The sequence below is a fragment of the Parasteatoda tepidariorum genome, chromosome 11, assembly GCF_982258835.1.
Source record: "Parasteatoda tepidariorum strain Cologne lab strain chromosome 11, Ptep-v5.0, whole genome shotgun sequence".
Taxonomy (NCBI): Eukaryota; Metazoa; Arthropoda; class Arachnida; order Araneae; family Theridiidae; genus Parasteatoda; species Parasteatoda tepidariorum.
Genome location: NC_141765.1, coordinates 87,412,228 through 87,426,099, shown reverse-complemented (window position 1 = coordinate 87,426,099; position 13,872 = coordinate 87,412,228). Strand labels below are relative to the sequence as shown.

The window sequence follows — 13,872 nt, the reverse complement described above, 5'->3', positions numbered from 1 at the left end:
TTGTGACTAAAACTTCCTGCACACTGTTAGAAATTTCTCGGAAAAAATGGTTAAATAACAATTTATTGAATTGTTATTTTACCATATTCAAACAAAACAATCATATAACCATAAATAAGATGGTATTCAAGCAGTCAACTGTGGGATAAACTGTTCATTAACTGCTTTCACCTGATATGGTTAAACAACCAGAATTTTATTGTGCAACCGAACCCACCTAAGAAGCCACTTGATTCTTTGCAGATGGGTACATAAGTCGAGCAGGCTAATCTGTCACTCTCATGGCCAACGGAATGGCGTTCGAGTCCTTACGTTGACACCACAATATTTTCTTCATTCCTTGCAACACATAAAGAGTTTCCAATGTCCTGAACTCCTCAATTTGCGTCCTTGGGCTATTAGAATACCATACTCTCATTCACGCATAGATGGCTGCTAAACTATCTCCAATGTCCAGATAAACTTCTTTTTTGCTGTTTTGAAACCATTACAGTTTTAAATGGTTAAAAAACCGTGTAGCTTTGTATTTATGCTTTTTTTAACCATACCAGTTGCAAACAGTTTCAAAACCGTAAATATAAAAATGGTTTTTTACCGAAAACTTTACGGTTAATTGGATAGACAGACTTTTGCCGGTTATTTTATTATAATTTTAGAATGAAAATTCTAGCAGTGAAGCGACGAATGATTTTTTAAATATTCAAATATATGTTTAAAAAGTTACAAATGTTCAAAACAGAAATTCGAAGAATAGAAAAGTTTCAATGCCAAAAAAAATATATAAACATAAACATTTAGTTTCAGTTCCTGAAGCAAGGATTTTTAATAAAATCACGTCACAAATTTAGATTAGAGGGTTTTCAAAGAGAGTCGCTAAAACCTTTTAAATATAGAATTTAAGAATTATCATCATCAATTTTTTGAATTTTAAATATCTTTAATATTAATTATTATTTAAACCGAAAACCACAGCAAGCAATTTAAGTCGATTCTTGATAGAGATAAGTCATTTTCCTGTTACAGACAGTGGTTTTCTAATCAAAGAGACAGCGTCTCTTTCATTGTTTCATAAATCTTTTGCTCAAAAATAGCTAAAACAGCACAAAACTTCATGTTTCAAAAAATGGCGATGTTGGCTTTATTTACAATTTATTAATTCTCACGCATTATTACTCTTTACCTATATTGTAAGAATTTCGGATCAAATTACGATAAAAAGTACAGGCACCCTGAGTGCTACATCCGTAAAACCCATTATACCGTAACATTTCAAGCAGTAATTTTTATTGTAATACTTATTTAATTACAGTGATTAAGTGATTTTACAGTAAATATTGCTGTATATAAAAATTACGCACATCAGATTTTCTTTGCGCAAAATTTTACGGTAAAAATAGATTTAACGATGTAGTGCTATCTACCGCAATTTGATCCAGAAGTTTTTACAGTGCATTTATCCACATTTTAATCAAGGGGTTTCTTTAGTTTCTAAGCTATAGAATTATGCAGTATTTCACGTAGCAAGGAAATTTATTAAATATTTTAAGTTTTAAAATTAATTTTTATGTGCCTTGAAGCTGTCATAGTCGCTAGGTTTAGGCAACGGATAAAAGAAGATTATGAACAATACTCCTAAAAAGACAAAATGTGCAATTTTATGCATCTAACAATCAAAATGTTGCACACTTATTTTGTTTAAATTCATACGATTAAAAGTTTCTTCTACACCAGATCTTGTTTAGTCAATTTAAACATTTCTACAGCAGAAGATTTAACGTTGCGTAATATGCTTAAAATGGTTTTTTAATATTTTTGTATTGAGGAAAATCATAAAATAGAGAAAAAAAATTATTTGTAGTCAGATTATTGAGGCATGAAAAATTATACCTAGCAACACAATGTGCGGCTGTTACTACCCATTGACGATTTATTAGAGCTCCACCACATGAAATTTTTCGGTACAGGAAAGATTGCTTCACAATAGCTACCTATAAAAAATATTTACTATAGTGAAACAGAGGTTCATTAAAATTCAAATAAACAAAACATATTTCAGTAAAACTTAGAGGGTGATTCTTCAAAACATGTCAGTTTTAATGCTTCCATCAATGGCACTGGTAATTTGTTCATAATATTTAAGTGTAGTTATTGCTATAAATTATGCAATTAACTTTTTTAAAGAGGAGTTTTATAATCAGATGTCAATGCACTAAATATAAAGTGAACATCTTGAAAAACTTTTGATCTAATGGTCGGATTTTAACGTACTTAGATTCTCTTAATGGTTTGAGCGCCTAACGTAACTGCGCTTCATATGCTAATTAATTTGTGCAGGGGATATTTTAAGTTACGAAATCAGACACAGAAACGTGCTTTATCAGAATAAGCTTACTGTGTTTTTGACAGATTAGGATTTTTAATCCAGGGGAGTAGTCGCAATCAGAAAAAATAATAGCCAATCCTAATAGTTTATTCGGGAAAGCAGGACTTATTTGGCCGAATCTCAAACAGTTTATTAGCGGGTTTTTTGCACAAAATTTTTGCACAAAATTATGAAAAGAGTGAATAAGAAAAGTTGTTAAACAGTTTCTGAATTATCAGATTTTTTATTAAGTCGTATATTTAAAAATTTTACATCTCTGTGCCTCTATGATTTACTTTTTGTATATCAACTTTCTATTTTAGAGAAAAAGCATCGTCAAAACTACTAGAATATAGAAAAATCTACCGTTTTTCAAGCTCTATTGAAACAACAAAATGCAAGGTAATTTTTACCGAAACACTTTGATAATGGTTTTGGTACAATTAACAATAAAATATAGTTTTAAAATATGCATTAAAATTTGGTAAATGTGGTAAAAGTTGGTAATTTTATAATGACTTCTTAGAGTTTGGCATAAGAACCATTTATTCGGTTAAATTAACATAATTTTATATTTTTTACTAAATGGGTGGAAATGAGAACTATAATTTTAAAAAACAAAATTTCAGTTAGATCATTATTATATAAACGGAAACATTTACCAAATGAATAGTTTAAATTTCATATAGTTTAGTTTAATTACAATAATTATGAGTTTTTTTTTTTACTAGAATGTGTTTCCTGTGTGCAACGTACATTCTGGAATTTTAAAAGCCTGTTTATTGACAATATTTTTAATTGCAAGTCAATCACACTTTTCCTCCCAAATGTTGTACTTTAATATCAAGGAAAATTTACCTGCCATGGTTGTTCACCGAAATTGGCATTTTCTCCACCAACGATTTTACTATCACGCATATGACTCCGTCCACATTCTAAAATAAAGCAATAAATAAGTTACAAAAATAAAATATTTTTTCAAACATTTCAAATCGGCTATGCCATTTTATACTGCATTAAGTAATATTATTGAAATTTTTTTGATGTGTGAAATAAAATAATAAACTATTCAATGTTTCAAAGAATAGTTCTTAATGTCGAAGTAAAAATAAAAATTGATAATTTAAAATAAGTACTTTTAAGCATCAACACCAAAAACATCAAAATTAACAACATTCATCAAAAATCTTCAATGCAGTTATAGAATTGTTTAGGTATTCTATCTATTGTTTAGGTATTCATATGGTAAAGTAAACATAGAATTCTGGAAGAAAAAAAAATTTAAGAACGAAAATTACTAATTTTTTTTCGCCCCAGAGCTAATAGGCACATTTATAAATAGTATAATAATCAAAATATGTTTGTTTTAAAATTATTACACACGTTCAAATTAATAATAAAACAAATGAAACTATGTTCAATTTAAAGATATTTATGATTGATAAGACCTTTCTTTTGAGACAGTGGAAACAGGTAACTCGAAATTTTTTATCATTGACGTAGCTTTTATTTTATGAAGAAATTTTGTATGAAAAATAAATGTAAAAAAAGGGCATATTGAACAGAACAGGATATAGTGTTTAATCAATCAAAAACTACGGACGAGAAAGAAATTATCTCATGCAATGAAATATGAATAAAGTTTTGAATGAAAAATAACTTAAGCTAAGAATGAAAAATAAGTTGAACTCCGAAAAATAAACTCAGCGTAAATTAAGCTTTAAACCCTTTCACTGGCTGAACACAAAACTGGAATGGGATGGAGCTCTGAAATGTTTCGTTTTCAATGTAAAAATTTACCTCATATCGAAGAAATCTAGGAAGCCAGGAGAGAGGTTCAACCGGTTCTATTACGTAACGACCTCTACTTTGCGTATGTTAATGAGGATGAGAGAAACCTCATCTCAAGCTACAAAACCGGTTTTTGTTTATATATTCAGAGCTGATATGAGGCAAATATTCACGTTTTGGCTTTAAGCTTGGTTAAAGGCCTGTTTACACGGTCCAATTTCTTGAATCCGAGAAATTGGACGGATTTCTCTGTCCAAGAAATTGGATGATTCGTTGACACTATCCAAGTTCTTGAATGTCGCTGATTCGTTGAAAGAAAAACTTGCGCATGCGCATTGTTCATATTCAACATTTTAAAATAATACTTACATAAGTTTAAAATTACTAAATTCAAATAAAATCATAATAACACAAATAAACCGCAACAATTTATTTGGACTAAAATATATGAAAACAGACAAGAAGATGACACAATTTGCTGCCTGACTGTTGACGTCACAAAACCTATGACACTGATTGGTTAAGGGAGAAAAAACTTGGATGGAAAGTAGAACATGCTCTACTATCGTCCAAGAAGTTGGACCAAGTTCTTGGATGTTTGTTTACACGATCAAAGCTCAAAGCAAAACAAGTTTCCATCAATATCAATCAGTCTCTCTCCAAGAAATTGGATCGTCTAAACAGGCCTGTACATTCTACTAAGGTACGGTCATAAAATGAAAAGTTAACTAGATGTTCGCTGTGTCCGGAAAGTTTTCAAAATTCTTTTTAGTAATTTTTTATGAGTGATAAATTTAAACTTTATTGTAAAGAAGGGTATATATATTCTTAAAATATGCGTTTTTATTTTAATATAGTCCTCTAAATTTAGAGATAAAATTTTGATGAAGTTTCTGATCTCATTGCTTGTTTAGTAAAGCAACGTAAGAGATACACACGCTACCAGTTGTTGAAATCTTTAAAAATGGGATTTTAATAAACAAAATTGTTGTATAGATTTTCTATAATATGTTGCATTTGAAATAGCAATATCTGAAACATTTCAATGATTTAAATATGACTTGAAAATCAATCAAAATTACAAGCGAAAATCAATCAAAAGGCATTTTGCTGTTGCGACATTGTTTTGCAACCATGCGACATTGGGTCGCAACCATAAAATGCATAGTTTCAATCAATTAATTCTTTTTTTCTGCCTCGTATCTACATTTTGCTTTGAAAAAAAAAGTACCTGTACAAAATACCAAAAGTCATTATACGTGAAAGAAATTTGCTTGTAGTAAGTAGGTACTTTGGGAATTGTTTATACATGCATTTTGTATTTCATGTTTTGATTAAAAATTTTTTTTATCAAAAGTTATTTAGAGTGTTTCATTTTTTATTTATGACTTGTGCTCCATTTAAAAAGATCATTTATTGATTATGAGATATTTTTAAAAGCTATTATTAAATTTTTATTGTGATATTTTTTATGAGATATCATTTGTTTATTAGAAACATTATTGAAATTTTTAATTTAAAATAATTAAAATAGTTGTGCGCATTTTCTTTAAGAGTGTCAATTAAAGTCATTAAAGAAATAAAATAGGATAGAATAGGAAAAAACAACTTCCCACTTATCATTGCTCTCATGAACGGAATCGAAGTCACGAAAAAGAATTTGCTTTTAAATTTTAATATTTTTTAATCTTATATTTAAATCTTACTATTTATAATAATTATAACAACTTTATTTATAATACAAGCCGAACTGTATTTTTGGATTTTCTGTTGCTTTTATTGATTTATTTTCCATTGCTTTATTTATTTATTTTTTAATTATTATTTTTTTAATAATGCAAATAATTTATAACTCTAATTTAAAAATATCTAGCAAATTCTGTTCGGTCAATGATAAAAATGCGACAAGTGTTTTCGTTTTATGTTTCGTAAAAATTTAGAGTATGATAATGAGTTGAAAGCTGCATAGATTTGATTTTATGATAAGTATATTCCTGTTTTTGGGATTTTAGTGTTTCATTAACCTTTTTTGGATTTATTATTTTCTTTAAAAATCTAATCCAAATCAATTTCAATTGAAAAAAAACATAGCGTTGAGGTCAACATATTTTACATTAATTGCTGGTTTATATGCAGAGTGTGAGTTTTCATAATGGCTTCTTGTCTCAACGACTTTATTTTCAAGATTTTTTTCATTTGTGTTGCATGGATGTTAATTTTCTTCAGAAAAATAAAGGAGTTGAATGACACGTACGGTTACGCTGCATAATATATTGCGTTTTAAAAACTGAAGGTCGGTGAAAAAAGAAAAAGAAAAAGAAGAATAGAATCTGTAAAAAAATCAAAATTAATTCTCAAAAGATAAAAACTATTTAGTTCTAGTTTACTAATGTCAGAAATTTGATGTCATTTTTATTATTTTCTTCTATCTAAAAACTAATATGCATAGGATTTTCACACAACCTTTTACAACTTAAAACGTGAAATGGTTTTTAAAAACCTGCAATACTAAGTCCGTTTTCTCTTAGAAAATTGCTGAAATTGTATAAGTAAATAAGATGCACACATTTTTAAAAGGAAGGGAAATAAAGCCCCATTTCATTAACACTGTTAAAAAAAATTCCTTGAGATTTACGATTTTAAACAGGAAGCTGGGTTGGTTGCGCAAAACCATAAAATTTTCAGAGTAAATCCGGTTTTTTACTCAACATTAACAAGTTTTTTCATCAAAAAATTAAGAAATTTTTTTTAAACGCACTTGTTTTTTACCGTGGCGAAATAAGTTTTAAAACAAAAATAAATCTGTTGTCTTAACGAGTTTTTTTTAGCAAAAATAAATAATTATTTTATTATTTAAATGGTTGGAATGTTATCATTATTGGACGGGTGGTATAAATCTGGATCTAAGCCACCTCTCTTGAGGGGTCTATAGAGGAGTCGAGTAGATTTTTCCTTACCCACGAGGGGGAGGTTGGAAGTTCGATTTTCCATATGAGATCTAGTTTTCTCTATGAAAGTTAAGAAGTAAATCGAAATAATCCTCTACAAAATAATTCTCTCGTCTTTGAGCTCCAACTTGTTCATATCTTCTTTCATTTTGTGTCACTTTTTAGAACTAAAAATCGCAAAAAGTTAGAAAAGATAATTTGTAAGATTACTTAAAAAAAAAAAAAAAAAAAAAAAAAAAAAAAAAAAAAAACTAACTTAAAAAATTGCTATATTTTCTCATGTTTATAAATTCATTAAAATATCAGTTATAATCTTCATGAACTCTGTTCTTCAATTAATTCATTAAAAAATTATAAATATAAATAACTGTTTTCTAACTTTTAGAATTTTTTAAAGAATTGAAAGAAGAAATGTTAAGTAAATAAGAAGGAGTTGAAAATAATTTGAAAAGTATACTTAAATGTCGTTTATCTTTAATTCATATTGGATTTGTGAGGGTTTATCTATCCCTAACTCATTCTTATACTTGACAAAATGTTAAAATATTTTTAAAAATATTAAAAAAATTTTAATATTTTTAATACATAAAAACGTTAAGTGTTACGTCTTCTTTTACAATTACGTTTTATGTAATAGCAAAAATATGAAACACATAAACATGATCTTCAAACTAAAATAAAATAATAAACATAAATCGCTGTGTCACTTGTTTCAGCTTTTAAAGAATTCAATTCGTCTAAAATGCTTTTTAGAAAACTTAATATAGAAATAAAAAAAATTTGATGTTTAATTAAAAACACGAATAAATAAACGAAAAATTGCATTATAAAATTCGAAGGAAACATATACTGTTAATATGGATATTTAACGCTTCCTCGAATTCTTTTTATTCATTGATAAATAAATTAAATTTTTCATTTTAATTCATTTCTTATATTAACTCAACTGATTACGTAATAGTTGCCGAAAAGTATTTTTTTGGACGCGTATTTCTATTAGGCATGTAAGCCTTAAAGAATAAAGAATTATAAATAAATGATATTAAGAAGAAAAATAAATAGCTGTAATCTTTTATCGAAGACAATAAGAATGCATTAACTATCAAATAATAATCCTTATTGTTGATACTTAATAAAAATCTTTTAAGGTTAATTACTGCCAGGAAGCTATTTTCATTTGAATCAAATTTACAGCGTGAAGAGAGCAATATTTCATTTTATAATCATAAACTGGTTTAAGGTCATTTATTTAATATGAATTTAAAGTTGTTCTTGCTTTTTTTTCCTCATCAGGTTTCATATGTTAATTGAAACAATTGTTATTTTGTGTGTCTCGTTAAATGTATTCTAAATTTAGGTTTTATAGTTCTCTTTTTTATTTAACTTATTACTTTTTGAGGAATAGGAAAAAAACTTTAAACATGAGTGTAAAAAGCAATGCACAAATTTATTGTTCCGTTTCCTCCTCTTAAAATTGATTTTAGTTTTATTACTTGTTTGTAATAGATTGATTTAGTGGCTTCTCTTACAGTTCAAATAATACAAAATTTTTAATATTTGCACATTATAAAAACGCTTGAAGATAATTCAGAAATATACACAGTAATATTAAATATTTTCATTTTATCAATATATATACACACACTAATATTATTACTTTCATGTATCAAATGTATCAGAAATATCTGAAAACGTTTAAAATGTTTACAATCCATATGACGAAAACAGTGTGATGCTATCAAGCAACATAATAGATTTTTTCGTGTTAAAAATAATCTACTAGAACTATAAAAAATTCTGTTATGTCCTAACACCTCACAAAATTATGTGAAATAATTATGCGTAAATTTTGTTCTGTTTTACAAAACTCAGCTAACGGTTTAGCATTAAAGAGATATTTTAATATCATGCTCTATATTCTACTTCTTTCTTCAACTCATAACAAAGATAACTGAGATGTAAGTAGCTGGGTTAAAGATAACTGGGGTGTAAATCTCCAATCAGGCTGATTTTTTTCCTATTCAAATACATCTGCAGAAAAAATAAGAAATACCCTTTATTTTCTCCGGCTTTTTTTTAATAAACATACGGAGAAAGCTGTGTTAAATTAAAATGCTAAAGTTGTCCTTTACGGGTGGTTTAAAGCTGTTTTGTTAACAAAACGGTTTTTCACCATTTTCACTGTAATCATAAATAAACCATCAGTTCAATAAGTTAGATTTTTACAGATGAAAACGGTTTCAGACGATTCTTCATAGTAAATCATTACAGTTGCAGTGGGGGGACAGAGCGATTCCCACTCAATAAATTGGAATAAACTGGTGACCCTTCGCAATGAAATTGTTTCCATTCATTTTCCATTAATATAAATAAAATTTTCTCTGGAAGGTGATTCAGTGCAGTCGAAATTACACTGGATCCGAAATTTTAAGCGAAATGACCAAAAAATGCGCCGAGGAGTGAGCGAGAGGAGATGGAACTTGAAAAAGGCCATTTTGATAATGAGCAAATTTCAGAAAAAATATGCTGGATACACTAAATTATGAAATATAGTACGTTTCAATGCTTGAGTAAAAAAATTCTACTTCCAAAAAAGTTAACAACTTTATGCATACATTAGAAAACTGAAGAAAAAAAAGTAATTGTATTACAATTAATGCCTGGTATGTAAAAAATTCCGTATAAAATTTTGTGACACTGTAAAAAATTATGGATAACGTTTTGGTTAAAAGTACTGGCATCCGAAGGGCCTGTGCTTTTTTACCGAAAAATCTATTTTTAACGATTTTTACTGGCAAAAATAATCTGATATACAGTAATTTTTACAATAATATTTACCGTAAAATCACAAAATCATTGTAATTAAATAGATATTACTGTATAAATTGGGGCATAAAATTTCAGTGTAAAATGGATTTTACAGATGCTGCACTCAGGACTTTCAACAAGAAATTTTTTACAGTACCAGTACTTTTTACCGGAATTTATTACTCAAGCGAGATGGTGAACCATATTATTGTACACTCTCAGAAATAAAACCCTCACTTTTGACGATTCAGTAATCCTTGAGCTATATTTCGCCAATTATGAGAATCATTTCGTCACGAATCCCGCTTCGGACATAGATGAAACTTTTCTCACAGTTCGATTTGCCTTTATTATGTTATTAAGGTGACATTGATTTAGCTGCATGTTGCTCACAATAAAGTGATTATTGGCGAGATTTTTTGAGTTTTTTTTTTAGTAAAAAATAGAATGACAAAATTTCTTTATTTAAAGAAATGACTATAGTTCGTCAAAGTGATGATTCGTCACTTTGACGAAACGTTCCATCGGGCTTTACATTAGGAAACGATTTCATCAAAAACGAAGAAAGTTTCATGAAATTAGAATATTCTTTTTTTTTTACTACGGTGATTCGTTACATAATTATTGTTAAACTAAACGATGTTTCCACTTGATACCTTATTACGGTTAAAGAAAATTTGGCCAAATGTTTTTCTCAGTGGTGAAGTGATCTTTGAAAGTGTGTTGAACATTACATGAAACACAGGAAATAGCTTGTAATATTTATTATAAAAATTTTATTTCAGATTATTTTCACCCCATCAGTTACCAAATTTAAACGCTTATATTTTGAAAGAAGATGAAGCATTCTAAAATATTTTATATTCACCCAAAATATTTTATTTCCTTCCAACACTTTATCTTTCCATAAATATATAATAAAAACATTTCTGGAAGTTTGATGCAATTACGCTAGGTTTTGGGAAGAATGGGACTTTTTGCGTTGTGTGAGTTCTGACTATCTTGATTATCAAAGCTCCGTTTAAAAAAAGTGGTAACACTAACAAGAAGTTTTTCCTACTTAAACAAAGTCAGTGCATTTTGCCTAATGAATATGTGATTAATTCAACTTACCTGGCTCGTTGACAAGATTGATAAGGGATGGTACAATATTTCTGGGGACACAACAGCTCCATAAGAGACCGCCATTGCATAAATCTGCTGGCCGCGACCCTGAAAAAAGGCAACCCAATCCGAAGTTGCAACCGTATCGTGTTCCTTCGTAATGGCATGAAGTTGGCAATGCTGAAATAGCGAAAAAAAAATAAACGTAAATTTATTATATATTTTATTGTGTTTTTGAACCAATTATCTGCCTAGGCAAATAAAAATCTATTTATATATATATATATGAGTGACAATTTGGACGATAATACAAACAAAAGAAAACGATCTAGCATGAAATTGAGCAGATTTCTATAAAAAAATTTTTCATATATATATTTTTTTTTACAGTTTTCTAAAAGAAAATACGCATAAAAATTATATAAAAAAATTATTTTTTAAGAATAATGCAAAATTTTTGAAATAAAATTCATGTAAGGAAAATACACATAGAGCTACGGGAAGCCTTTCGAACTTGACGATCTACCCCCAAGTGAAGCCTCATATGTTTTAGTGGTTCCCAACCGTTTGTTGCTCACCGCCCCTTCTAGAAGTTGACTGACATTATTATCGCCTCCTTTTTCTTTTCGAGTGAAAAAAAAACAATGCATTGTTGCGAGTGAGCATCTCAATAAATTTGAATATATATTCAATTATACCTGATTTTAATTTAAATTAAAATGTTAATAATGAAGCAATTTTATCCTGTAGCGTTAGAAGATTGTTAGAAGAAGACAAAAAAAATTGTGCATTCCTTTCACTTTTTTTTCTTCAAAAAGAAGTGATAATTGAAGCGAAATAATTTAAACAATAGTACATTTTCTTAAATTTATTTTTTCAATGCAATCTGGAAAAATTGAAAACGTTAGCTACTAAAATGTGATAAAAACACTGAAAATTTGAAAACTCAATTATTCATTTTTACCTCTTCAATGATTGCCTTGTGTTTGGTGGATTTCAGTTAAAGCTTGAATATCAGGCTTTTTGTTCGTCAAATTTAAGCATATGTCTCTTGTGTAGCAAATGACCAACCTACTTCTTTGTTTTGTGGATGACCGAACAAAATTTTGTTTCTACTAAATGTGTTGATGGGACCCAGATGAGGAGCGATTCTCTGGCTCTTTTTTATTATTAATTGCAATTTTTTTTAAAAATTTGAATACTCATAGCCCCCTGATAACCCAACTGAGGATAATCACCCCACTGAGGAGCCATATCGCCCCCAGGTTGAGAACCACTGTTTTAGAATAACTGCCTGCTTTTAGAGTCATCTTCATTTTGAGCATATTCTTCAGCTGCTGGAGCTGTTCTTCAAATTTTTCCAAAGCTGTTTCTAACCCTTCACAACTGCAATTTCAACTTTTTATATTGACAGTACCATTAATTGTGTTATTTTCATAATTTAAACAACTTTTTTCGATAGAACAGTTTAAATGATAGTATTTTACTAAATTGATTTTATAGCAGTGAGCAAATCCATTAATCAACTCAGCGTACATTTTGCTTACTCATACATGTCTCAACGAGTCCTCCATTACGCGCCACACTCGATATATTAAGCTGTAACTTTTATATTACGAACTAAGGAAAAATGCAATATTTTTTGAAAATGTTTTTTAAAAATGTTACTGTTTTGTTCCCCGTTTGAAAGCTGCAAATGAATAATATTCAATTCTAGAAACAATGCGATGCATTGTATTATTATAAGTGTTCCAATAGGACGAGTTTTGAAATTTATTAAAATAAATGTACTTAGAAAAAACAGTCTTTAAAAAATGGAATAGAGTAAGTTTCCCGACTTTTCACCCCCCTGGCTTGCTTTATTAAGCAGTTAAGGTCTCAAACAAGGTTAAATGTAGATCCTATAGTACATATAGAAATATATTTCATGTAAATATTCTCAAATGCTTTATAAAATAGTTATACTTCTCACTCTTGGTACAGTATTAAATTATTTAATTTTAATAATTTGTTAACATGAATGAATCATATCTTTTATGTAATTCAGAAGACAAGTATTAAGACAAACTTAGTTGACACAATAATGACTCACAATTTTATATCCTTAATTTAATTTTCCATGAAATTCATATAAAATATTTTTATCAAATTTGAAAAGAAATCATTAACTACTGTCAGTTAGTTTCGCTTAAACTTGAAAGTTATAATTACTGATAGTTTGTTCGTTTAATTTAAAGAGTTTTATATTTTTTCCTTCTCATTAATTTTTATTATTTTTTATCAAATTCTCAAGGAATCGTTAGTTAAGTATTAAGTATTACATAAATTTTGAAAATATATTAATTGATATTTTTTAATTTAACGAGTTTTAAACTAATTTCTTCTCGTTAATTTCTTAATTTATATCAAATTTTGATGCATCTTTGCTTAACATCTATTAAAGAATGTCGTTCAAAGAAAATTCAGAAGTTTGAGTTGGGTAAAACTTTTGAAGCCTTATTGCCCGGAGACTTGAAATCCGGCCCGAGATAATTTAATATATATATGTCAAATAAAGGTCAAAGTTTGCGGTTGCTATTCGAGCTGAGCAAAAGAAAAAAAAAAAAAAAAGTAGTGACTGAAATTTTTATCGCTAAGCCGGAAAAAAAGCTACTTTTAACGCTACGAAATATTTCAGGCTTGAAAACCATTTCTTCGAATTGTTTCTAATACTTGAATCTTATTCAGTTTTAAATGGAAGCTCTGCCTGCTAGTAGCTCCATCTGGTGCATTTAAAAGGAATATATTGGCAGCTCTGTTAATTATATAAATAGAACTGATGCCTACTGTTTCAAGATGTATATTTAACAAAAATTACGA

The 13,872-nt window shown here is 28.4% G+C and overlaps 1 protein-coding gene across 1 annotated transcript in view; it reads right to left on the bottom strand.

The window, feature by feature from the left end:
- The window catches only part of LOC107438529 (trypsin-1), a 65,413-nt gene that overhangs the window by 9,774 nt on the left and 41,767 nt on the right, over positions 1 to 13,872 (bottom strand). Inside the window, exons 3-5 of the mRNA XM_043040643.3 lie at positions 11,023 to 11,193; positions 3,221 to 3,297; positions 1,888 to 1,988 (exon numbers count right to left, since the gene is read on the bottom strand). Coding sequence (XP_042896577.1) covers positions 1,888 to 1,988; positions 3,221 to 3,297; positions 11,023 to 11,193 — 349 coding nt within the window. The remainder of the gene's footprint in view (positions 1 to 1,887; positions 1,989 to 3,220; positions 3,298 to 11,022; positions 11,194 to 13,872) is intronic.